Source organism: Dermacentor andersoni, chromosome 5, assembly GCF_023375885.2.
Source record: "Dermacentor andersoni chromosome 5, qqDerAnde1_hic_scaffold, whole genome shotgun sequence".
Taxonomy (NCBI): Eukaryota; Metazoa; Arthropoda; class Arachnida; order Ixodida; family Ixodidae; genus Dermacentor; species Dermacentor andersoni.
The window spans coordinates 158398309-158426275 of NC_092818.1; the positions used below are offsets into that span (position 1 = coordinate 158398309).

Genomic DNA, 27967 nt, shown 5'->3' on the forward strand with positions numbered 1-27967 from the left:
GAGGTACCACCGCTGATGCTCCGGCACAAAATACAAAATACAAAAAGGAAAATTTTGGCTTTCTTTTCCCTATATGTAATGATTCCTTTCCTCGCGAAATTAAATAAAATATACTTTCGGAAGACTAGCAGTTTAGACTGCTTTAGAGTGCTCTTTATATATTATTAATATATACTAGTGATTGCCCTTTATATATAGGACACCGTGGAAGAGATACAAACAAGAAAGGCGGGAAAAGGGAAACATAATTGAACAAGTACACCAGCAAGGTGGTTGGCCTAAGAAAAGTCGGCAACACGGTATAGAAGCCGAGGTAAACATGAGAACATCAGGACGTACATGGAGAAAGGAAACAGATGACGAACAGCGAAATCGGTCCGCGGCAGAGTAAGCGACAAGATTACGTAAATGTGCGAGTCCATCAAACTTCCTCCTCCCCGACGCGGTGCAGTAAACCTTTCTTTCTTTATTTTTTCGTTATACGTCCGGCGCTCGTTGACATGCCGTCATTCGTGAAGCTGCAGGCGATGGCTTCAGAAGTTTTTATTTTCTGTCCTTACGACTAAGTGCGTCGTCCGCTGGTACGTGGGTAGTGACTACTGCGCAGTCAAAGTCCTTCCCTTTCGTACTCTCTCTTTCTCTCTTCATGGTGAGTAATTTATTCGGATTTCTCTGTTCATGGTTCCCGCTTCTATGGCCGGTGATGTCACAGGTTGCGTGGACGTCATCTAGAGAGAGGGCGAGAAATATCTTTAAAGAAGACTGCAGGCATATATGTACGCGCTTAGATGCTATTCTGCATAGGGAATTAGATCGGTGACAGAAAGGCCCTAGGAAAAGTAGGGAAAAAAAAAGCAAGAAGACTTATGCATCCTCATAGATTTGCACATCCACGCGAGAGCTATAGTTTCGATTTCTACTGCAATTTCCAACTATAATTTGACGTCCCTGTAAAGCCAAGCAAACGCTGGGAGAATTCGAGAACTGTCCGTTGACTAGCTAGCTTCCAATCACTTCTCTCATTAAACGTTGTTTCACGCCATGACCGTACCGCCTACGGTTCAGGTGACTGCAGTTCAGCGTGCGACACCGATTGCAGCACGCACCCAATCAGAAAATTCACCGTTCCTTCCTTGACCTGGCCCGTCACCCACCAACGGTGAGGCACATACAGCTTTTCTTGCGTTCACCGCCCAAAGAACGAATGGATGCTCGACAAAAGCGCGCCAAGCCCGAAATGTGGCTGTGCGCGAGCTACCGCTGTCACCTGGCGAAGTCCCGTGCCAAATCCCGCGACGCCTTGACCCGAGGGCGGTTGCCAAAAGGCCGAACCACCGCTCACTCTCAACCAACGCGGCGGTGAGGGCAGACGGGCGCCGCGGCCTCAAAAATAGCGCGCACCTCAGATCTTCATATCAGGACGCCGCGGCGTCGTCTTCGTTGTTCTGTACGTTCTCGACGCACCTTTTTATCTCGCGACCACTCCCCGCAGCCCCCCTCCTCCCGTCTGGCTCACATTTGTTGTGCCAACGGGTGCTAAAGTGTTTTCCTCCGGCGCCAAGTAAACACCGTCCTCCGCCGCACGCGAGCCTGCCGGATGCGCGCGCGCCACTCAGCCGTGGCTTCCTTGGACTACGTTGTGCGCACAAATGATGCGCGCGTCCCGTCGAGATGACGGCATGGCATACGCGTGACGCGGACCGGGGCCGACGCTGCCCGGTTTCTTTATTTTCCCGTATGACCTTGACCTTCCGTTTGTTTTGCCTTCTGCTCGCCGCTTAATGCTCGTCGCGAAACGCAAGCCTTTCGGTCTCCGCATACGCGGCAGCGTCGTCGTGTCTGGCTCTTAAAACAGCCGCTTATTACCAGGAGCACGGTATAGTTCGCTCCCGCGAGTACCAGTTATCTACTTAAGCCCTGGTATCATTTAATACTGAAGCACTGAAAAAAAAATCCCCGACGATTAAGGCCACTTTATACTCCGGCGCAGCGTGCGCATCAGCCAGCGGCGGTGGCGGTTGGCGACGCCAGGTTGGCCCCTTTACGTGGGCGCGAATACCGACCCCCCCCCCCCCCCCACCCCCTATAGTGGATGGATGGATGGATGTTATGAGCGTCTCCTTTGCAACGGGGCGGTGGGTTGCGCCACCAAGCTCTTGCTATTATACTGCCTAATGTCCTACCTAGGTTAAAAAATGAAAAAGAGAAAGAAAATAACACCATGAACTACCCCACCCAAATTTCCTGATCCTCTATTTCGAACTGTGCTTTTGTACGTCTCGTTGTTTTTTTTTTTTTTTTCGTTTCCCTACTTTTGTTCCACCAATCTTCCAATCGCCTCTTACTAATGCCTACTGCGGACATGTTTACTTTTCCACTGCTCTCGCTGAACCCAAGTGCTTCAAGGAGGCCAGTGGCGCCTAAATTGACCGCTGGGTAGACGTCTTCACATTCTAATAAAACATGCTCCATAGCCTTCCTAGCTTTACCGCAGCAAGCACATGCTTCTTCTTCCGTCTTATATCTCGCTCTATAGGTGCGTATTCTAAGGCATCCCGATCTCGCTTCGAAAAGTAATGAGCTTCCCTTTGAGTTATCATAAATCGTTTCTTTCCTGATTTTGTTTTTTCCTCTTAAGTAGTCACTCATGGCAGGTTTCCTTTCCATTGCCGCCACCCATGAGATTATTTCAGCCTCTCTGACTTTTCGCTTGACCGTCTTGGTTGCTGTGTTGCCCACCCTACAGGCCACATACTTGCTGGTAAGCTTCCTAGTTCTTTTCCTCCACTGTGAATAAATGTTTTTCCTGTACAGATACCTGAACACTCTCCCAGCCCATTTATTTTCTTCCATATTCCTCAGGCGTTCTTCATACTCAATTTTACTGCGAGCTTCCCTCACTTCAAAACTAGTCCAGCCCATATCACCCTGCACAGCTTCATTTGTAGTCTTCCCGTGAGCGTCCAATGCGAGGCGACCCACTGACCTTTGGTTCCCATCGAGTCCTGATTGTACCCCTGATTTAAGGCAAACAACGGCATTTCCAAAAGTAAGTCCTGGAACCATTACACCTTTCCACATACCTCGGAGAACCTCGTACCTATTGTATCCCCATAGCGCTCTGTGCTTCATTATGGCTGCATTTATCTTCCCCTTCACTGTTATTGTTTTTTCCTGTGTTTTCATATATCTATTACCCTCATTTATCCATATACCAAGGTATTTATATTCTGTTACCCGAGGTATTTCCTGGCCCTGTATCTCCACTGTCTGTTTACTGTTTTCATTGAATACCATAACACCTGATTTTCTAACACTAAATTTAAAACCTAAATTGTTGCCTTCCTGTCCACAGATATTAGCCAGACGTTGCAAATCACTTTGCTTGTTAGCTCGCAACACAATGTCATCCGCATAAAATAAACCTGGGAGCTGCTGCTCAACTACTGTACCCGTCTGTTTGTATGAGAGATTACACCCGATATTACTTCCTTCTAGCGCCCTCTCCATCCTCACCATGTGCATCATAAACAGCAGCGGGGATAAAGGGCACCCCTGTCTTAGTCCCTTGTTGACATGAACTTTCTCCTCGCTTTTCATGCCTTCCCATTCAAGGCAAACGGTATTTTCTAGGTAAATATCTCTCAAAAGCTGTAGACAATCGTTACCTAAGCCTTCCCCCTTCCAGAATATCCCAGAAAATGTTGCGGTCTACGTTGTCATAGGCTCCTGTAATATCTAAAAAGGCCACATATAACGGTCTGCTTTCTACTTTTGATATTTCAATACACTGAGTAAGAACAAATAAGTTATCATCTAAACGCCTAGCTATTCTGAAGCCATTCTGAAGTTCTCCCTAAATGCCACCGCGTGCGCCGCGCCGCGCCGCCTCGACGCATGCGTGTTTTATACGAAACTAGGAATTTCAGGATAAGAAGCTGCCAGCTCGCTGAAATGTGCAGGGGGACGCGCCACCACCAGCGGCGAGACGCGGACACGGTGAATTCTGGGTGACGAGGCCGGCGTGGAATACAGCATGTCGCACATGGAGGAAAGAAAGCCTATAGGAGTGGCCCCGGCCAGCATGGACGTGCTGGAGGAAGCATGGCGGAAGTATCGTGCTGTTTTTCGCAAAGGAGCACTGGGACTGCTACCCCAAACATCAACGTTGCGATACACAGTTCCGCCGGCTCGTACCAATACAAGAAAGGTGTTCCGTGATGCAAGTGCAAAGCTCGCGCCTATGTGCTCCAGCGAGCTGATTGGAGGCGCAAAGGGAGATGGCACATCAACATGGCTACATTTGAGGCTTTAGAAACGTGACGTCAGGTCCTCTCTTATTTTTTTGCTTTCCTCTATGATGTCGCATCTAGCGCCGACTGCCATGGAGGAAAGAAAATAGCCGGCTGCAACCAGGCCGCGCCGACGGATGACGGATTCGTCGGCCGCGCCTCACGCCGGACTACAGAGTGCTGCGCTTTCGCTGGCGTGGCGTAGCTACAACGGACTATAAAGTGGCCTTCACGATACTCCCTAATGCGAAATTGCAGCGCAGCTGTATACGTGTTTTCATTTCGCGATATACTGGCTGGCGCGGACAATCTGTCTCGTCCGGCACGTTGCAAACGGAGTGAAGTGAGGCGCGACTGCCTCGCTAGTCGTGACGCGTGGGAGCGATTCACAGCAGCCGCCGCAGACAGACCACCGCTCATGATGCAGCGCATTGTTTCCATACAGACGACCCGCGCTACTTTGGCGCCATTTCATAGCCATAGTGGCCGCAAAGCCCGTCGTGCGCGGCACTACGCTTTTCTTCTCACGCTTTTGCTGTACCCTCCTCCTCCGCTTTCCGCCTCGCGCTCTCTTCGCTATCCCCGTATTTCATCTGCTGCTGCGCTCCGCGTTCGCTCTCATCTTTCGCTGTGCTCGTTCGCTTGGTTACGAGGTAGGAGGACGACGACACCGACGCTCGCCGCAAGAACGGGCACCTGAGTGCTGCGCTCTAAAAGTAGCTGATGGTAGCTTCTTAACGATCCCCATGTGTACGACCAATATGGATGAAACTTGTATCAAACCACAGTACCAAACAAGGACCTGTATAATGTACCGATTTCTCACCACTGTCGTATCATCATCATCATCATCATCATCATCATCATCATCATCATCATCATCATCAACCTGGCTACGCCCACTGCAGGACAAAGGCCTCTCCCATACTTCTCCCAACAACCCCGGTCATGTACTAATTGTGGCCATGTCGTCCCTGCAAACTTCTTAATCTCATCTGCCCACCTAACTTTCTGCCGCCCCCTGCTACGCTTCTCTTCCCTTGGAATCCAGTCCGTAACCCTTAATGACCATCGGAAGATCACCACTGTCGTAACGAGACAAGTAATGACACTGGTTTAAAGTCGTTACATTATCCTTGCCTACAACTCTACATCCGCTGAGCTATGCACCCATAAGCCTTCTTTTTTTTTTTTTTCACCGCTTGTCCTGCAGTAGATTTTGTCCTGGTGCACGTTAAAGAACCCCAGATGGTCGAAATTTCCGGAGTCCTCCATTACGGCGTGCCTCATAATCAGAAAGTGGTTTTGGCACGTAAAACCCCATAATTTTTTTATTAGATTTTGTCCAGAAATGAGCATACTACTGAAGAAATATCGTTAGTGGTGCTATTTGTTTATTATTAAGTAAAAAAATGGGACGATAGGCCTCCTAGGGCCGGCTATGCCAAGTCGCGAACACAACTCAGGAAAGAAAAAAAATAAAGAAAAAAAGAGAAGAAACAGAGATGAAAATAGCACTATAAATAACAGAAATTAAAATCCCCTTTGATGAAACTGTGTATGGCTAGGGCCTAAACTCTGCTAGCATTCTGTTGTTGTTCCTCAGAGTGGATATGAGTTGTCGAACTCTAGCTTCGCTTTCGGAGCAAACGAATTTTATAACTGTCTACCCAGTATTTTTGATACTCAAGCTACCTTTAACATGTCCTCTTTCTGAAGTCGAGAGTATGACGGAAGCCCATCTGGTGCGGATTATGCATACTTAAAAGGAAGAGGTCCGGACACCAACCAAAATGGTTTAAAATATATATTCACGTTTCGGCGCCCCCACGGGAGCCATGTTCACAATCAGACTGTGGACGTAAATATATATTTTGAACCATCTTGGTCGTTGTTCGGACCTCTTCCTTTTAAGTATGTTCTCTTTCTGTACGTTCCTTTAAGTGACGTACAGAAAGAGAGCGTGTTAAAAGTATACTCTACTTGTTTACTGACTTTCACGAGAAAAAAAAAAGCATAGCAATAGAATGGAGAGACAATGGCATGTTCAGGATGCAGAGGAGCTATCCTCGCTGTTTTCATGCGCGATCGAAAGTGTCATAAAAGTGACAAGCATTGTGATGATTTTACGCTTCATGCGCAGTCATTAGCAGCTGAGAACTGCGTTCGTTGGCCACTGTCCGCTATGGACTGGGTGCCAGCGAGTATGCACACAGCAGCTTCTCACTCCTTTGTTCGCACACAGAAGCGCCGGCTTTATGGCAGACATCGTGACGGGAGGGTATTAACAATCTGCTCGACTATAAGAGCTGAACAAGTTTCAATATATTTTTTTTTATGTGCGGTTGGGCTTTTTCTTCTTATTATTATTATTATTATTCCTTGCGTATGCTACGCGGTTGGGCTTGCAGGCTGGGAAAGTGAAATAAATGCGAGAACACTGTCAGAGTGCCGCTTATAACTTGAATACGTACGCAGGCATAGGATTCGGGTTCGTTAGCAAGCGAAGCCGTCGCGTGAGTATTCATCCGTGCTTTCTATGGATGCGTCCCATCAACGCTGCAGAAATGCTTCCACGAAGTTCCACATCGTGGAACTTGGTGGAAAAACAAACACCAGGTTCTCTTTTTCTATATTTCTCAATTTTTTAACTGCCCCAATTCTTTAAAAATTGCCTATGGCACATAGCACAATTCTAACCCTTGAGCTAAATTAATCCACGAGGCGGCCACTATTTCTACGATAAATCATCAATATGTGTAATTGAATAATCCAGATTAATTAAGAGAGAGACAAAAGGGAAGGAAAGACAGGGAGGTTAGCCAGTGTAAATACCGGCTGGCTACCCTGTGCTGGGGAAAGGGGTAAAGGGAATAAAAGGAGAAGGAAGAGAGAAGAAAAAAAAAAACAAGAACAATGCACACAGTAACGCGATGTTACGCGCAACAATAGTCAAAGGCAAACTAATAGTCAAGCAAACAATAGTCAAAGGTAAACTAATTAACTTCTTAAATAGTTACTTTACGGCATATATTAGCAATATTTAGTAGTATATAATATCCACTTGGAATGAATTCTCAGGACTACATCTGTTTCGAGATTGAAAGCGTCCGACAAAATGCATTAACATTCCAATAACTTTTGTGCTTCAATGTGCAAAGCAACGTTTTCTTTAAAGAGTAAGCGGAACATCAGTGCATTTTTACCATAAGTTCGACGTCGCATTTCTCGAAACGGGTACGTGCCATTCTATGAATTCGTTCCAAGTGGATATGCCTTGCGAACTCACTAGCCATGATTCTTAGATTGAAATATGTGTCGTGAAGTAATTATTAAATGAAATAATTGTTGAAACAATGTTAATTACAAGCTTAATTATGTAATTGTTACGTTATATTAATTTTGTTTTGTGTTAATTATGTTACAATTCGGCACAGCTAAACACACAAAAGAAAACCGCCCCACATACCGATCACCGAAAACATCGCTGTTTACGTCAATGGTCCCTATTTTTCACGCACATGAACACGCAGCACGGAAGAGCAGCATGGCACGTTTCCGCCATGCGTTTAAACGTTTGGTTCCTGATGACTGTTCGCATTTGGCCAGCTATCTCCCCTAACGAATATGTTCACTGTCATGACTCTCCGGTACCATTCTTTAGTGGCCCCTCTAGCGAACGATGTGATTCGTGAATACGCCCCCGGATTGCCCGCAAGCACTTGCAGAGCTAGGAGATGTCCGACACGCCTATTATAATCCTACGACAGCGCAAGACACTCGCCAAAGACGCCGGTTGATATGCCGGCATGTTGACTAATTCTGCGGAAAAGGATGCAACCAGGGGATTTGGCACGCAGATCCTGCTTTGGAGAGATTTGCCAAAGCGATGGTTATGATTTTATCTCTTGGAAAAATAAAATGACTAAATTGCACTATTAAAACAAGGCAAGCCGAACCTGATAACTTGTGTAAACATTTTTCCCGCACTAAGGACGGGACTCAAATGTGCGGTACATTTCCGCGAAATACATGACGTAACCGTGGCCGCTGTTTCCTCGCGAAATTTGAGAGTGGAGCTTTGGCTTTCACGTTCTCTGCCAAGAAATGAGCCTACTTCTCCGTTCGCACCACAAATCCAGATAGCGATTAAAAAAAAATCATGTAGCAGCCTAGCTGGCTTTGACGTTGTTCTAACGTTCTTTCTTTCTTTCTTTGGTGTTTTTTTTTTATCCGGTTGCTGCTCTCTTACGTTCGTTATAGCTGACTATATTTGGCCTCGGCTTCAGTGAAGAACGCTCCATCGGTTGGAACGACAGAAAATACAAACAAAAATAAAAGAAACGAAGAGGACGCTTCAGCATTCGCTTTCAATTTAAGAGCACACGTAAACGGATAGCCAGGAAGCTGGATTAGCAAGCCAGTACTGCTTCCTCTCGTGCTATGTTGTCTTTCTTTCTCTGTGCTGTCTTCTTCCCCGCAGAGCGTTGCTCGCGGATTGAGGGCACCAGAAATTGAATAGCGAGCGTTCAAACTTCGCGGTTTTTCGTAGATTGACAGACGCGTCCGATTTTCCTGGAAAATTATTGATTGTGCTATAGCTGGCGTTTTGTTGGAGTTCTGGAAAATCCAGCTATATCTTTCGATGGTATTTGAGAAGTTCGACAGCAACGAGCAAGTTATGAGAGGTTGCGCGGGATGCACCAATTCTTCGAAAGGAACTTAGGTCAACCAAACGCGCTCGTTTTATGGAAGTATAGAATATCGTTATCAGACTAAATCACTATAAGTGGGTGCGTTCGTGCAATAACTTTGTAAACGTCTATATATATAGCCTTGTATTTCTTGTTTCCTCGCTGCCCTCTGTAATGCTTCGGCTCCAAGGGTAAACCAAATAAATAAAAAAGGTGTAGGTTCGTTCTATGTATGATGCAGGCTATATTTCAAAAGATGCCGTAATCTATATAAGTGGTATGTGAAACTTAACGAATAAAGCATGACTAACATGGTTATTATAAAAGTAGCACGTTGAAAAATGGGTTCAATACATCTATACAAGATTAGCTATAACGAATAAAGAATAAAACAAAACAAGATTAACATGGTTAACATAAAAGTAGCAGGTACGAAAATGGGTTCCATTTATACAATATTACTATGGCATTTCTCACTGAGCTAGATTACTCGAAGAGGCGGACACGATTGCAGAAGAAATTTCAAAAAATAATTTACTGTTTAACGAAATGTTACTTAAAAAGTTGTAAATAATTGCTTTAGGGCATACATTCGAATTTAGGAATTGCAGCCAGTGCAGTTCTCCAGGCACATCCACTTTGAATGATTTTTCAAACTAGTGCCAGTTTTGAGATAACCGCCATTAAACTTGCACCGAAAATGGACCGTTGTTCCACTTCCATCTTAAACAACACCCCTTTTCTGGTGTAATCCTCAGAATTCGTCACAAGTCGACGTGCCTTGCGAACACACCGGCTGCCGGTGGTAAATTGCTATGCGTGCCGTAAAGGAATTAGTTCAAATGTTATTTTGCGGAAAGTTTTCTAATTAGTCGAGTGTGCATTTTGATTTCTCCCGAAAGAAATGTCAGCCTCTCAGAGAGACTCAGCTGGAGGAATGTATTTGCGCTGTCTGCCACAACAAGGTCACCCTATACATTATCTCGCAACTAAAAATCGCGCTCCCGCATAGTTAAACTCGTAGCGACTTGTGGTCACATGAGAGGGCGACCAGTGCAAAAATGGCGTCCGGGATGAAAGCGCAGGAAGGCGTGCTATTTGCATTTTCGTTGCTCTTTCATTAAGGCATCGAAAGACCTAGAATGACGACAAGAATTAATGTGGTGGGCCTCAGCAAATTTCACTGTTTCGTCACGAACTATAAATTAGAAGAATCATCACAGGCTCGTTGAAAGGATGTATAAATGGCATGGCTACAGAGTTTATTGAAACTTTATACGGTTTCACCTGCAGGAACGCAAGAACGGCGATTCAAGCTACGCTTATGTAACTAAACTATACCGCTATTCGTGTACTTTACAGGGCCGCATGCTTTTGTATTGAACTGCCCCCAAGTACCCTTGCGGCGTTGGCAGTCCGTGGTATGCATGTTATGTGAATTAATGAATGAAACACTCTTATACTAGTATATTAATTTATATTATAAATGCGCATGTATTCCATGAGTTCTCTATTAAAATGGTGCAACTGCAACAGCGGTTCGAAGCGAGTGGCAACAATAATCTGAAGCTTAACATGCCCAGTTACTAAAATCTCGCACCTTGAGCGTCTTTCTTTCTCAGACCCACAAGCGTGATTTTTAATAAATTAAATAAAATTACAATCAATGATTCATATCATGTTAAATTATTGCGTGAACATTGCATTTGTTGCATCATGTTCCATTTTTTGTTGAGATACCAAACCTTTGCCTTAATGAACAAGTGTATGTTACAAGAAAAACATAAAAGTGGAAAGTTCTCACTGTCGCACAAACTATAATATGCAAATGCTTAACAATACCCTTGTGCGAGAATTGAATAACTCTTGTGAAAGAGGCGTCGATTCGTCAAAAAGCAAACTAAGCAAGTTGAGCAATATTATTTCGGTGTAGGTTGAAGGAATAAGTATGTCCATGTTCGCCTAGAATATTATTATGTTCATTTCATTCAAGAAAATGTACAGCGTAATCTTTTACGGCCATTGTTGAGGCCGTGTATTTTACTTTTGTACGAGATATATTCCTTTGTTTTTTTGTTGTTCGTTGATACACCGCTTGTGTACCAGTTTTCCGGCTTCTGCCACTGTTCGAAAGGAAGGGAGGAGCCCTTCAAGCCGTCAGGAGGCGAACGGCTTTTCCTCTCGCCTCCTTTCACACCGTAATGTGACAAACAAAACAAAGAAAGTAAGAGAAAGAAAGAAAGAAAGAAAGAAAGAAAGAAAGAAAGAAAGATCAGAACTGACGTACCTGTAGACGCTTTTCCCTCTTCTCTTTCTTCTGAAACTTTGCTACATTATACTGCTCTTTTGCTAAGGTAAACCATGTATCTCGAGATAATAGAGAGAGAGAGGAGGGTGAGGTGGCGTCTTTTATGGAAAGTGGACATGGCACAGCTTCTTCACAACGTTGATATGCTACTCCAGCAGAATAACCATCTCGCTTAGCCGGAACCAGAATGACGCATGAATGAGAACTTGAAGAACAAAGTAAATGTCACGATGCAACTGTATAGCTTAGCCTTTATATGTAGCCTCGTAAACCATCGAGCCGAGACCCGTATTTTCTCGCCGGACTCGCTCGACGTAAGGCATGTAGCTCTCGTGCGTAGGCCGTGGTTCGGAACTGCACTTACGAAAGCCTACTCCGTTCTCATCAAAACGGTTGATACTGTTGGCATGCGCTGTCTGCGATTGCGTCTAGATCATCGATCCCGTATTGCGTGACTGTCCTCAGTTTTATGCGCAGACAAAATCGCTCTCCATCGCCATTGGCACGACTGGTTGACCGGCCTTTGTCTACGCCGACAGGAGGCTGTGGCACTGACCGGGGGCGGTCGTTGCCAAGCGCACAAGGCTGTGAAGGCGCTATTGCGTTCTTTTATAAACACCAACTGCAGCCTGTGTGATCGCCTTCGACCACGTGACGTCTTCCTCGAAAACGGATGTGTTCGGAGAGCTTTCTCTTTCTCATCTTTCATGCGAATTAAAACACCCTTGTACTTAGATTTAGGTGCACGTTAAATAACTCCAGGAGGACCAAATTTCCGGAATACCCCGCTACGGCCTGCCTCATAACCAAATCGTGGTTCTGGCACGTAAAACCCCATAATTATTTTTCTCATCTTTCTATTCCCTCGTGCCCTTTTGATTATGTAGCGTAGCCAACCGGTCGCCTTTACCATTAACCTCCTTACCTTCGTATCTTCATACTCTCTCTCTCTTGACTTTAATAATTCGGCTTCCATTTTCTTTCCTCTTGAATGATTCAACCGTTTGCGCTTAGGATGCACCCCAAGAGGCGGCTTATGCAAATGCAAGATTCGCTATTCGTGACGACTGCTGCTTAACGAGACTGCGAGATATGCAAAACCGGCATATCTAAGGGAGTTCAGACAGCGAAAGCTTGGGAGACCACAAAACTGGCTCGAGACCGCTCAGAAAAATGCAGGACTCGCCACTGTACCTTACGATGTGATGTTTAAAAAAAAATGGGTTAAGCACCGCCTGAAAGCAGCGCTCACGTTTCAGTGTAACTCGCAAGGCTGTACTACACCACATCGCATCACCACAACCTCCCGCCGATAAGTGCGCATGAAAAATGGGTGGCGATGACGCGACCACGAAAACTCGACAGTCGCGACGGTACACTTCAAAGCGTAACCAATGCCTGCAGCGTGGGAATATCGCAGCACATAAAAAAAAACGAAAGTCACAAATGCGCGTGCCCTTTCCAAAGCAGTCAGCTTCTCGGGCTAACCGGCAGCGAAGCGCAGGAAAAAAAGAAGAAGTAATATTGTCGGGCAGGACGTTCGGACCGGCGCAGAAATACGTCACCGGTCTTCGCATTCCCAGTCGCCTTGCGTTTTTGGTTGCTGAACACGAGCACGCCTAAGTTGGACACATGTGGCGCCGATGTATATTTCCATGCCGTGCGCAGTTTCTTACTTACTGTTTTATTTTCTGTTTTTTTTTTCCTTATCCCTTGCACCTTTCCGGAACGGGATTACAGGCCAACTAGAACCGACAGATCGATCTACTCGAGCTTAATTTACGCGGTTCGATTAAGGGCGCTGTAAAAACAGAAGTAACAGGAAAAGGGTCGAATCACACTGATCCAAGCACTTGGACGCCGGCAGCTGGAATTAGTCTCTCTCTCTCTTTCAGACTGAGATACGGGGTATAGAGGCACTGAATGTGTGAGACGCAGCCTCTGTATACTGCGAATCATGACACCGACTGTATCCTCTCCTCCCGCTCCCTCCTACTCGTTCTTGAGCAAAACATGTCTGAACCTAAATGGTTACCCAGACGGCTCGAATCTGCTCGAATTTGTCAAGCTTCCTTTAGGAGCATTGCTTTCACAGAAGCCACTATGGTTTGCGGCTGTGGATTGACCGCGCACACCCTTGCATTTCGAAACCACTAGTTTGTTTCACAATAATGCGGAGCTGAAGTGGCTGGGTCTGGAGACTCGATCGGGCTGCGCTCTAGACTACGGGAGAATGTGCGGACAACGCACTGACGTGGAGAAACACGAGGAGAGAGAGAGAGTGTGTGTGTGTGTGTGTTTTCGCTGAATCGTATTTTTTTTTACATTTCACGGGCGTCTAATGTAATACTTAGTCGCTACTTAATTACGAATATCTATACACAATTATGTATAGTTATGCAAGTTATGCAGCGGTGGCGTAGAGGTAGAACACCCGCCTCGCGTGCAAGAGGCACGTGGTTCGAATCCCGGTGCCGCGCAATTTTCCACCGGATTAAAAAAAAAACCCGCGTGTTGATAAAATTGCATCAACAGGCCTGGAGTGTGGCCTGATCCCGGTGACCAGAACCGGTAACGCACTCCCTCAACAGAGCAGGATTGGCCACCCTGGTGCAGTACTTGGCCACAACCTCCTATATGAACACGACAATCAAATCCCGGCCCTCAGTCCCCAGCAGCTGCGAAGCAACTGACCACGGCGGCGGTCAGACCTGCGACACAGCAGAGGGTGCTAAGAATCTCTGGCTCCGGACAGGCCGCCATTGGAATATGAACCTGGCAACGTTTAACGCTAGAACGTTATCTAGTGAGGCGAGTCTAGCAGTGCTATTGGAGGAACTAGAGGGCAGTAAATGGGATATAATAGGGCTCAGTGAAGTTAGAAGGCCTAAAGAAGCATATACAGTGCTGAAAAGCGGGCACGTCCTGTGCTACCGGGGCTTAGCGGAGAGACGAGAACTAGGAGTCGGATTCCTGATTCATAAGAATATAGCTGGTAACATACAGGAATTATATAGCATTAACGAGAGCGTCGCAGGTCTTGTTGTGAAACTTAATAAGAGGTACAAAATGAAGGTTGTACAGGTCTACGCCCCTACATCCAGTCATGATGACCAGGAAGTCGAAAGCTTCAATGAAGACGTGGAATCGGCGATGGGTAAACTCAAATCAAAATACACCATACTGGTGGGCGACCTCAATGCCAAGGTAGGCAAGAAGCAGGCTGGAGACAAGGCATTGGGGGAATATGGCATAGTCACTAGGAATAGCAGGGGAGAGTTATTAGTAGAGTTCGCGGAACAAAATAATATGCGGATAATGAATACCTTCTTCCGCAAGCGGGATAGTCGAAAGTGGACATGGAGGAGCCCGAACGGCGAGACTAGAAATGAAATAGACCTCATACTCTGCGCTAACCCTGACATCATACTAGATGTGGACGTGCTCGGCAAGGTGCGCTGCAGTGACCATAGGATGGTAAGAACTCGAATTAGCCTAGACTTGAAGAAGGAACGGAAGAAACTGGTACTAAGAAGCCGATCAATGAGCTAGCGGTAAGAGGGAAAATAGAGGAATTCCAGATCAAGCTACAGAACAGGTATTCGGCTTTAACTCAGGAAGAGGACCTTAGTGTTGAAACAATGAACAACAATCTTGTGGGCATCATTAAGAAGTGTGCAATAGAAGTCGGTGGCAACTCCGTTAGACAGGATACCAGTAAGCTATCGCAGGAGACGAAAGATCTCATCAAGAAACGCCAATGTATGAAAGCCTCTAACCCTACAGCTAGAATAAAACTGGCAGAACTTTCGAAGTTAATCAACAAGCGTAAGACAGCTGACATATGGAAGTATAATATGGATAGAATTGAACATGCTCTCAGGAACGGAGGAAGCCTAAAAGCAGTGAAGAAGAAACTAGGAATTTGCAAGAATCAGATGTATGCGTTAAGAGACAAAGCCGGCAATATCATTACTAATATGGATGAGATAGTTCAAGTGGCTGAGGAGTTCTATAGAGATTTATACAGTACCAGTGGCACCAGCGACGATAATGGAAGAGGGAATAGTCTAGAGGAATTTGACATCCCACAAGTAACGCCGGAAGAAGTAAAGAAAGCCTTGGGAGCTATGCAAAGGGGGAAGGCAGCTGGGGAGGATCAGGTAACAGCATATTTGTTGAAGAATGGTGGGCAGATTGTTCTAGAGAAACTGGCCACCCTGTATACGCAATGCCTCATGACTTCGAGCGTACCGGAATCTTGGAAAAACGCTAACATAATCCTAATCCATAAGAAGGGGGACTCCAAAGACTTGAAAAATTATAGACCGATCAGCTTACTGTCCGTTGCCTACAAAGTATTTACTAAGGTAATTGCAAATAGAATCAGGAACACCTTAGACTTCCGTCAACCAAAGGACCAGGCAGGATTCCGTAAAGGCTACTCAACAATAGACCATATTCACACTATCAATCAGGTGATAGAAAAATGTGCGGAATATAACCAACCTTTATATATAGCTTTCATTGATTACGAGAAAGCGTTTGATTCAGTCGAAACCTCGGCAGTCATGGAAGCACTGCGGAATCAGGGTGTAGACGAGCCGTATGTAAAAATACTGAAAGATATCTATAGCGGCTCCACAGCCACCGTAGTCCTCCATAAAGAAAGCAACAAAATCCCAATAAAGAAAGGCGTCAGGCAGGGGGATACGATCTCTCCAATGCTATTCACAGCGTGTTTACAGGAAGTATTCAGAGACCTGGATTGGGGAGAATTGGGGATAAGAGTTAATGGAGAATACCTTAGTAACTTGCGATTCGCTGATGATATTGCCTTGCTTAGTAACTCAGGGGACCAACTGCAATGCATGCTCACTGACCTGGAGAGGCAAAGCCGAAGGGTGGGTCTAAAAATTAATCTGCATAAAACTAAAGTAATGTTTAACAGTCTCGGAAGAGAACAGTAGTTTACGATAGGTAGTGAGGCACTGGAAGTGGTAAGGGAATACATCTACTTAGGACAGGTAGTGACTGCGGATCCGGATCATGAGGGTGAAATAATCAGAAGAATAAGAATGGGCTGGGGTGCGTTTGGCAGGCATTCTCAGATCATGAACAGCAGCTTGCCATTATCCCTCAAGAGAAAAGTTTATAACAGCTGTGTCCTACCACTACTCACGTACGGGGCAGAAACCTGGAGGCTTACGAAAAGGGTTCTACTTAAGTTGAGGACGACGCAACGACCTATGGAAAGAAGAATGATAGGTGTAACGTTAAGGGATAAGAAAAGAGCAGATTGGGTGAAGGAACAAACGCGAGTTAATGATATCTTAGTTGAAATCAAGAAAAAGAAATGGGCATGGGCAGGACACGTAATGAGGAGGCAAGATAACCGATGGTCATTAAGGGTTACAGAAGGGATTCCAAGGGAAGGGAAGCGTAGCAGAGGGCGGCAGAAAGTTAGGTGGGCGGATGCGATTAAGAAGTTTGCAGGGACAACATGGCCACAATTAGTACATGACCGGGGTAGTTGGAGAAGTATGGCAGAGGCCTTTGCCCTGCAGTGGGCGTAACCAGGCTGCTGCTGCTGCTGATGATGATGATGGTGATGATGATGATGATACACAATTGGTTTTGGGTTTTGCGGATATCCATGATAAAACCTTGCAGTTCTTGTAAGAGAAAGGTCCATATATATGCATGTGTGATTGGCAGCAGCATAGACAAACTCATATTCTGGATTCAGTGGTCACATTGTAGGGAATCAGGGCCTCATTCATAAAATATTATGTAGACCTAACACTATGACTGTTCGTGAGAACAAGCGCAAGCAAATCGTGATTTTAGACATACTGTTGGCGAAGGTGGCCGACGAATGGCAAACAGCTCTGACGAGGAAAAGCTGCGAGAATTCGGCCTCCGAATTTCTGGACCTGATACCACGTTGGGTTGCTGTTTCTCTCCAGCTTTTTCAGAGGTTACATGTATGTGGTGTTCTGCTGCGTCTATTGAGATCTGTATGGCGTAATTCAATAACGACCGCGGATAGCGATTACGGCACGCGAGCAGCCTAGGTGGGCGAAATCTTGCCGCTTCACCACGGACCTTTGCTTGTTTTACACACAGAGCCACAACCTTGCTCTGTATAGGTAGAGGCAGCGTGAGTGCACGAGTTCATGCCGAAAATTCCGTTACCCATCCTATGCCCTTCTTTTTTTTTTTTTTTGCGGAACTTTTAAATTTTTTATGCAACCTTTGCTTAAATATCGATCATTTGACGTAGGCCATCTTATCTATAGGGCAACGTAAGCGGTTTGGGAAGCCTGCATGCGTACCGTATTTCGCATATGTCCCATAATCTTGGACTGTGCCGGACACCTTCCATCGTGATTAAGGAGTAACATTGATTCTTAAAAATCAGACAAACTGTTCACTGTTCGCGGGCGTACCTATTGCTCTACCCTCATCTTGACTTTTGTTTCCCCACTCGCCGTGGTTGCTTTGTGACTATGGTGTTGGGCTGCTAAGCACGAGGTCGCGGGATCGAATCCTGGCCACGGCGGTTGCATTTCGATGGTGGCGGAAACATCCGTGTACATAGATTTAAGTGCACGTTAAAGAACCCCTGGCGGTCCAAATTATTCCGCAGTCCCCCCCCCCCCCCCCCCCCTTCGGCGTTCCCCATAATTAAATCGAGGTTTAGGAATGTAAAATCCCATAATTTAATTTTGTTTCCCCAAACACCAATTCAGGAGAAGTGATCGGCGTTGTATATAGGCTACATGTGCGACTACCTCTTTTTTCACTGGAGAATTTATAACCGTTCCCTTCGCAAGTGAAATTGAGTGGCTGGATGCATATTTCCTATACTTCTACACATGGACGGCAGGTAACCCGACCTACACACCTAGTTTAAAAGTGCTCTTGCAAGGTTGCGCACTGGCCCAGAATACATGTGCCTTCGAGACGTGTGACAACCCTTGCTGCGACGGTATACTTTTAGGCTTCATAAGAATATGCCCGCAGGCTAATCGGTTTGATACGATTACGGATGCTACACAGCACAACAACGGGCGAAAGACGAGGACACAGGAGAATCGCTTCCCTGAATACTTCTCGTCCTTCGACCATTCATTATTCATGTGTGCTTATTACATACATGCACTTTAAGAGCAGTTTCAAGTGTTCAAGTTCTCCCGCTAAAAAGCTTCCTAAATGAGCGACGACAGAAATGTTCTGCAGTGTATACTTATTCAAAGTACACTGACACAACCAATTAAGAAACCAGCGTCAATAAAAGAATGACGTGTCCGAATGATCCGTACGAGCACAGTGCCTTCGCATACGTGCCGATGGAACGTATGCATGCACGCTACACCATACGTGCGCCAAGTCACGCATCAAGGACGTGGGGGCGTGCCCAGGATGAACTTGAATTGTCTGGCGCATTAGGAATGCGCGCCGCGACAAGCAGCTGCCGGCTGCCACTGGATGCGACAGGCTGCGGCCCGCCGTCGTGTAAAAAAGGCTCGTCCGTGTGCTCGCCGCGGTAACGGCGCCTTGCGCGCTCCTGGAGATCAGAGGAGACAATCAATCTTCCATTGTGTGCGGTGCGTCGCAAACTCGTTTTCTTTTTCGAAGTCGCCACCTGCTGACGGACGAGCAGGGACGTTACTTTCTTCTATTTTTGGTAAACGTGAAGCTGATTAGTTTAGGAAGTGACAGTAAAGTAAGCAGATGTATTTGATATTTTCTGCGCTTCTATTTCTCGCATTCTTAGCATTCTTCAGGCGCTCAACATATTTGTGCGCTCCCCTTCTTTAAGAAAACAGGGTTCCTGTCTCTCTCCCCCCCCCCTTTTTTTTTGTGCGACTGACCTACATAAAACGTTACGATCACGCGTTGTACTTGTGACACAGAGGAAGCTACAGAATTTCATTTGCAGTATCTATTATGAAAGCCTGTCGTACAATACGTACGCATGCGACGGACACCGAGTGTACCAAGCAGTGCTGTACAATGTTGCTAAACATGACGCTCAGTGTATGTGCAGCCAAGTAACGGCTTGCTCGGTGTTCCGTTTCTACAGCGATATCGTTGCCGTTAGTTCCGCGTTGCAGGCAGAATGATGGAACGGGCGTATGCCGCGATAACGACTCCCCGCTAGGCAGAAATGTACTACGTTCAACTAAAGGAGAGGAATACGAGGAGCGGTTGGAAGCAGGACACTTCCGACCACATCCTTTCACTTTTCTGGAAAAAAACAAAACGCGCCTCAGTAGACAATGACACTAAATAACACGCATTAAATATAGCTGCAGGTAGTTGGGCAGTCCTACCGAAAGACTTCATCATGCGTCACTTAGGGAAAGATATGAATCTGTTCGGCGATATGTGATTTGTAAGACAAGCTTGCTTCCGCGCTTGTTGTTCAGTGGTATGAGAGTTAGGTCCTCCTTCAGGGTTCGCAATTCTGTATTCAAAGAAATTTGCTCAAAGCGACTAAATTCGATTCGCAGCGTTAACAGCAGCATGTCAGTTCTTTGGACACGAGTCTTTGGCTGATGCGCACTTTCAAATATTTTTTCGAAATTCCCTTTTTTTCACGCGTCCTTTAGTGCGTAGAAAAAGAAAAGGTTCCCAGCGAAAAGCGCATCATTGTACGGTTTCTAGGAAAGCGTGCTTCGTCAAACGTGCTGTCAGCGCGGTTCTATACAAGGGGTAGAAATCTTAAACTTCGGTGGCCAGTTTACGTAAGTGCTCAACGATCGAAGAGTCCCGGCCATGGTGGAGCGTTCGGTGAGATCGAAATAGCCTATTATCCGTTTCTTTCGCGTGCTTTATAAATTTCGCGCTAGACTACATGTGTGTAACACAATCACGTTTTCGGCGTTTGTCCAGCAACGCACTGATGACAACGCAGTGTTTTGTGTCTGATCCGTATACGTAACCGTATACCAAGGTGGCAACTTTTTGTTTATGAGTATCTTTTCATCCTCTTCCTCGCATGCAATAGAAGCAGCCCTCCTTTTCTTTATTTTATATTGCAAATAAGCACGCAAGCATCCGGCGTTCGGGTGTGTACGTAACATTGAAGGCTTCCAAGCAGAACTAAGCAAATACCGCCTTTGACTGGTCGACTGCCTCGTCGGTGATTCTAAGAGCAACTCTAGCATTTCACAAGCCTCTCGGCTACACGCGTGACTTTAGGGATGCCGCGACGTGGTGGACTCGTGTAGTGTATGCAATTCCTTCTAGCTCTTCTTCATCAACTGGGCATTGCGTTTCTTCACCGTCACCCTCCCCCAGCGTAAAGAGCACCAGGTCTGGGCAAGCTTTAGATCAGGCCGCCCGACCTCTGTGCCCCTTTTGTAAGTTAACTACTCTCTCTCTCTCTCTCTCTCTCTCTCTCTCTCTCTAACTCTCTTCTTTTGGGCTGGATTAGTACGATTGCATGGCTGTCTTTCAAGTCTCAAAGCTTCCTCCGGGCTATTAGGGACCCCGCACTCTGCATTGACGTCGACCCAGTGCGGGTTTCTACTTCTCTGATTCTGCACTGCGCTTTACCGAATAACGCGGAGGCGGTGACCGTCCCGCCACTGCGGCGCGAAGACTCCTGGCGCCGTGCAGACAGGTGCGGCATGCAGTGTCTGTACCCGAGTGCACGCATAGCGCGTGCCGGGCGAGGGCAGGCAACCGGAGATGGCAACGCGAGAGCCCCGCCACCCGACCGCCTCGCCACCGATGCTCTTGCTCGTGATGCCGGCCTGACTCAAGCGCACTCGGCACGCCCCGGCGGCTTCCTCTGGAAAGTTTCCGCGCACTGTCGGACGCCGCCGCGCTGCCGCGTGCACGCGACACGTAGCCCGACCAGCACCGAGGCAAGCGCCGACGCTACTGGCGTGCGCAAAAAACCGCGCGTATGAACGGGGTTATTGTGTTTCTCTCGACTGGGAGGGGGGGGGGGGGGGGGGGGAATTCGCGCCCGCGGCCGGTGACCTGACGTTGAACCAAAGTTTCAAGGCCAGGAAAGAAAGAAAAATAAGTAAAAGGCAAGGAAATGCAGTAAGGTTAACCGGAGGATACCTCCGTTTGGCTATTTTCTCGAATGAGAGAGAATAACAATGGAAGGGACGAAGAAACTGTTCACGGAGATCTGTGTAGGCGCTGCCTCACCCAAACCGTTGAGGTGCCACGCAGTCGCGTGCAGAGAGAGAGGCTCTTTAATGAAAATTGGAGAGGTTCGCCTGGCGGCACGCCTACGCCATGCTACTCCGGGTGAACGCGATCGTAAACGAAATGATGCACCCGGGATATACGACTGACACGTAATGCACACGAAGAACACAGCACACACAAACTACATAGTATATTAAAGCATCTCATTGAGACCAGTGCATGTCTCGCGTAAAAGTCCGCAGTCGCAGCGCGCGATACACAGGCTGTTCCATAAGTCCATGATCCAAGTACATGTGCGATCCCTGAGGTACTTGCATGAAAATACATAGTTAGGATGGGCGAAAATTAGAGGTTTTGAATATGAATCGAATGTTACATGCTATTTTCATTCGTATTGGAATACGAACTGTTTGGTATTTTCGAATATTTGAAACTAACCCAATATTTCGCAACAATCAACTGTTAAAGTCTTCTTACTTTTCTCAGTCTGTCAAGCAAATTATCGCAAGAATATCAGAAGCGAGACAACGCCAAAAGTTTTCGTATTAATGCAGAAACAAAATGAATAATGCAAGCTTTGTTTTCGGTTTGGCGGCGGAAGCCGACATGGCAGCTTGTGATTATTGCTTGTAGTCTGCCATTTAGTGTGGCAGTCTAGTCAAGAAGCAATTTTATTTTTTTCACTGCAACATGTGACATTTTCCTTGCAACGGGCTCTTTTACAAGTGTTGACCGCGGCACGCAAATACTTCCTCAGCCTTCTTTTTATTTTTCCCCTTTTTCCACACCTTCTGATCGTTTTTCGGTAACCATTTATTTAGGGTTTTTGGGGTATATTGTCACACAGCAGCCATTCATTCTAGGAAATATTGTCTGCAAACAGGCTCTAAAGATGTTCGCAAACTATTCGTCATGCTCTCTTAAATGACACTTACTGATATTGTGGTCACAAGTGATCTTTTGTCCCTGATAGTTAGCTGTCTCTTCTTTTGTGCTAGTCAGCACAGACGTGGCACCTAATTACACCAAAATAAATATTCCTGCAGTAAATATGTGCGTTGCGTTTGACTATATTCGTATTCGATTCGCATTAGAAAAAGTTAATATTCCCCCACCTCTAATACGGAGGAATACATGCAGTGTCACGCAGTGGAGAGTGTCACGCAGGCAAAGTCTGTCACGCGTTCCGGTCTGTGTTACGTAGCTCGGCCTCGCTTTACAGTCACTCGCGCTGATGTCTGTGCAAGCCGGTGTCGAATGATGCTGATTTGTGTTAGCGTACGATTATCCAGCTGACTTTAATTTGAGGAGAGCAGTGTTCCTTGCTCGTTAAAACTAAGACGTTCACAAAGAAGTTGTGCAAACATTCCGCTGCACCATGAAAACTCACATGGCGAGGTGTTGGCCAGGAAATTAGTCTCCTTCAAGCTATATCCGTCTCATTGACATGCGTACCGCTTATGGGTGAGCGTGGGTTCTTCTGCGCTGTATATACCAACAGAACGCGCCTAAAAAGCGAAAGTAGCGGAAAGCAGTGCGAAGACTGATTGTTCGACGGCAAAGAAGAACACCCGTCCGTTCTGGATGTGCTGTTGGTATGCGCCATGTCGCGTTATTGTGTGGCAATCAACCGTTCCACTTGTTTCCAGTGAGAGATTGCAGCAGCTCATCACGTCTGCATCGCTGTGTAATCGTTACACTATTTACAATGAATCAATGTGGCATTGTTTCCGACTACCAGTCCGTGAGAGCCATTTCCGGTGAATGCAGCTAATATTTGGCAAAAGCGAGCAGTAACACAGCGACATAGTACATGAATGGGGCTGATTCACTTGCAGGCCAGACATTTTAAACGGTTACCCGGTAGCTCGTCAGTCGTCTCGGTGCGATTTCACATCATTTAAAGCAAACACAAACGGTCACAAATGCTACACATGATATACCTTAACGACGGGCGCCATCATGTTGACCTGAAACACGAACCTTCCTCTCACTGTTACGACCGGTCTTGCAAACGCGTATGTATAGGGCTCTTTTTATGCATAAAACTCAGCAGTAATAACGTCATCGTCGTTTTTAGTTCATTCCATGGTGCTGTAAAATGCTGTAAAATGTAAGCTGCACCCGTCCTATCTAGCCTATAACCATAACGACGTCTAATTCTGCTAATTGCGCAACGAACGCATCACCTCTAAGGTCTTCAACACGAGCGCGCTGCCGTTCTCGGAGGTCATGGCCAACGAAGACTATAGTCCATACATCGTAGTGTCTAGAATATACTAGTAAACTCTAATACATCGACAATGCGTTTCCCCCGGCGTCACTGGCACGCTCCGGCGACGACTGATGGCCCTCACACTTTTGAGAGACTGCATGCCCAATGCAAGGAGCGTTACGTGGCGTAACATGTTTCCTGCTTGCGGCAGCTTATTCGTGACTTACTCGCTGTCGTTTACCAATGTCCCTCGCTGTGCTATCAGCTCTCATAAGGGTTGTAAATTACTTTTCAAGACTAATCTTAGATTCACAAAGTAATTACGGCGCGGCACGAACGCTTGCGCAACGCGAACTTATAGAAGCTGTCACAGACACGTATAAGGTGGTCTTTGTAGTTTTATCCCTCGCCTGTTGTCTATAGTGTCATCACGATGAAAAAACGCCACGCCCAACAGGATGTAGAAGTAGGTGCGCCGATGAGAATTCTCTTTGAATGTGCCAGCTGCACCCTGATGTGAGGGAATGTGGCAGTGCATACCTTATTCATACACGTATGTGGTCGTGTCCACTGCACCTTGAAAAAGCCTAAACAGGGAACATGGATTCATTTTTTTAGGTGCCTTCAAGTCCTGTTACGCGTTGTTCTGTTCTCCTCACCGCCTTGCAAGTGGCTGCCGACATCTGCTGAGTATAAAAGCGAATAAATATTTGCACGAGAAGACTCGGATGTTGTCTACGTAAGCGTTGCTATGGTAAGCTTAGTGAGCGACACACGAACCCTGGAAGTTAATGTCGTTTGATAGAGCACGTTCATGCAGATTTGCGTTTGTCGTTTTGGTGCTATAAGAATGTGGTAAATGGCTATCAAAAGGCTCCTTCTTTTTCGAACAATGGGGCCGACGAAAGCAAGGAAGTCTGGCACACAATATTTTGGGCATTTATTATGCACTTCTTCCTTACCTGCGCATTATAATCATCATAATTATTGGGTTTTACGTGCCAAAACCACTTTCTGATTATGAGGCACGCCGTAGTGGAGGACTCCGGAAATTTCGACCACCTGCGGTACTTTAATGTGCACCTAAATCTAAGTACACGGGCGTTTTCGCATCTCGCCCCCATCGAAATGCGGCCGCCGTGGCCGGGATTCGATCCCGCGACTTATAATCCTCATCATACATATGACTTACATCATGTTTATTCCTCTTTCTTTTATTCCATAAGTGCTGCGTTGAAAATGAGAAGAAAGAAGACCTAACATCCAATAACAAGATATATGTGCAACTGTCAAATCGCACTCCTGAACAATTCCGCCACTTGAGCCCGCGGCGTGTCCACGTAATCTCTATCTCAAGAACGACTGACTGAGTTTAATGTGGCTCAGCTTCGATTATCCAACATGAACTGATGTAGGCAGTGGTGTTGTAACAGGCGGAGTTAGCTTGGCGTGTTTGGCCGGAAATTGTTCCGCCTGAACATCTCTTACACTACTAGAGCACGAGTGTTTCACCAAAGGTTCAACTCGGTGTCTCGGAGGAGGCGACGAACAAGCGTAGAACCTTTTTATTCCTCCCGGCCCCTCCGGCAACACTACGTCTTGAAAGTCCGCGTGCGGAAGACCCGGCCCTCTTCTGTACAGCGTGAAGTAACCCTTTTCTTTCTCCTCTTCGAACTGAGCGCGCCACTAGACGAAGTGTTCCACGTGACCAATCTCACCACATAGAGCACAAAGCGGGGAAGCGTATCTTGAATAACCGCACCTGTGTGTTTGCGGAGCCAGTCCAAACTCGATACTGGAGGGTAGCCTCCGAGTAAATAATTTGACAACACAGGGTTGATGTGGAGTTTTGTGGAGCGTCCAAAAATGGTCGCGGATTGCATTCCTTGTGCGTTGCAGATTCTTCGGGGTTCTCAGTCACGCAGAATATGACAGCCCTTCGCGTGCCAGATCTCCGACTTTCTCATCAACCCACAGAAACCTGCTCCTGAGGTCTTCAACCAGCACTAGAGATTGTTTCGTAAACTCGTCACGAAGCAGGCCACGATATAGTCGCTGTAGGGATGAGTTTGAGCGCGTGAGTATCACGGCACCTTGTGCAGTATAGATCTTCGGTTTTCGCAGAGCAGCGGCGACTGCAGCAATTTCTACAGTTGTAGACAAAAATAAACGTCACCCGGTCAGCTCGTGGCACACTAACGGAAGGTATGCAGAATGCAGCTGCGCAGCTGTCTGTACCTTCACGCACGCCGCTCCGTGTGCGTAGTTCTGATACATAGTAAACATGGTGCCGCACCAGAAACTTTCCTTCGGCCGTTTTGTGTCCTCAGCATGGTATGGCCGATAGCTCCATTTGTCACTTGCAAAATCCAGGCTATACGTCCGCTGTTCTCTATGTCCCCCGAAATATAACTCCCTTCTTCAACGGCCCGCAATAAAGACTTGAACTGATGTATATACACAAGGACCTTGTACGTTTCTCTTTCCTCTTCGCGGAATAATTTCGTACGCTGACGTATCTGATAATATGAGTGTTGTAGTATTAATTTGTGCCAGCTCGTAGATGTTTTGACCATCTGAATCTTCGTACAGCGTCTCATAATTATTCGCCCGTGGACTTCTCACCAACTGCCGCAGCGAGAAAATCGTATTGCGTCACGACGGAGCGTCGACGTCACGCTGGAGTGGAAAACATTGCCGCAAAGACGTACATTGTGCTCCTGCATGAACGCAGACGAAGGTCATCGCCGACGGCAGCAAACATGGAAATCTGAGCACAAGCATGGGAAAGAGGTAGTAGATCACTTTTGGACGAGATCTGAGGGAGAGGAAGAAGATTTGTTATTTCAGTAGGGGTGTGCGAATGTTCGAAACTTTCGAGTAACGAATCAAATAGTGTCCCGTTCGATTCGGTCTTCGCATAGAATAGTCACTATTCGTAAATGCGAATATTTTTCGAATACATTTCGAAATATTTCAGAACGTCAACTGCACCCAAATAAGCATAAAATTGGAGCAAAAGTATGGGAGGTTTTCACCCTCTCGGGCACAGTATAGACATGAAACACGAGAACTCTCGTATAGTGAAGCAGGCTGCGTCACTCAACTATAGCCATAATTTGCAGGCTGTACAGTGATAATTCTCACTCTCTTAAGAACCCTGTGCATGCGAAGAAACTAGTTTGCTTCTAACGCTCCATTCGTGATTTTAATAAATAACGCTTCATAACGTACTATGTGATGGCAGAAACTTGCTAACCTGAAGAATACTGGGATGTGAACATCGTTTTATAGTAATTGTGATAACGGTTGTTCATTAATTGCATACTAGTCGAAAAATATTCGATATAATTCGATTCGGTCTCAAAAATTACTATTCGCACACTCGTAATTATATACCATGTTTGCTGCGAATGCTTTCGTGAACTGCGAGTAATTGTAATCGAACGGCGGAAAGGCCATTTGCGCAGTGAAGCTGGCGCTACAATGCACATCACGGATTTTCCATGGTTTCAGTATAGCGCTACTACCTTCCTATGTGCCCTATGCTATTCAAACAATGACTTAGTTGCATCCTGTTGTTGTCTCTCTCTCTCTCTCTCTCTCTCTCTCTTACCGTATGTTTAATATCAGGACCTAAAAAAAAACATCCCTGCTTATGGTCTCGGCAAGCACAGATTCGGCACGTTATGTTCTAGATTTACTCGTTTCAAGAGAATATGTGGACTGTTCTGCCTGTGATGCACCAACAGTGGAAACACCTCGAACTCATAGTGGGTTGTGTACTTTTCGCATTAGTTTGCCGCATCGCTTCGCGATACTGTAGCCGTGCCCTGGCCGTGGCACTTGCAGCAACAAAGCAGTAGCCCTTTCCGTCTCATACACTGGCACGCTCGACCAGGAAACCCGTCGCGGCCCGGCGACCCACGCCTATATTTGTGGCGCTGAATGGCGTTATTCTTTCTTTCTGCGTTCTCACTGTGGCCACGTGACGGCGTCGCTGGCGTCGGCGCCTGAAACGCCTGCAAGAGCCGGCGATAGCTGGCGTTGGGCGCAAAAACCCGCTGCAGCAGCGACGCCAGGCGCTCTAAAATAGCGCTGGCGCGCGGGCGCGGGCGCGCTCGCGACACTTTGGTCATGGGACTTGGCGGCGCAGTGCAGCTGGGCGCGTGTCGCGACAGAACGGCGCCGCTGACAACGACGCTAGCGGGAGGACGTGGCACGCGCGCCAGAGAACATCTATGCGCGCGCCTCGAGCTCCAAAGTTAGGGTGCCT

At 46.6% G+C, this 27967-nt stretch overlaps 1 protein-coding gene and 1 long non-coding RNA gene across 3 annotated transcripts in view; one reads left to right on the forward strand and one right to left on the reverse strand.

The window, feature by feature from the left end:
- Positions 1-527: 527 nt before the first annotated feature.
- Positions 528-27967, reverse strand: part of LOC126531471 (uncharacterized) — a 51523-nt gene continuing 24083 nt past the window's right edge. Inside the window, exon 3 of the long non-coding RNA XR_008612684.2 lies at positions 528-728. This is a non-coding gene — a long non-coding RNA (uncharacterized lncRNA). The remainder of the gene's footprint in view (positions 729-27967) is intronic.
- The window catches only part of LOC126531457 (uncharacterized), a 58804-nt gene continuing 50856 nt past the window's right edge, over positions 20020-27967 (forward strand). Inside the window, exon 1 of one of the 2 annotated variants that reach the window (XM_055071187.2) lies at positions 20020-20096. In XM_055071187.2, coding sequence (XP_054927162.2) covers positions 20082-20096 — 15 coding nt within the window. In that variant the 5' untranslated portion in view covers positions 20020-20081. The remainder of the gene's footprint in view (positions 20097-27967) is intronic. The other variant, XM_055071191.2, reaches the window with a different exon arrangement.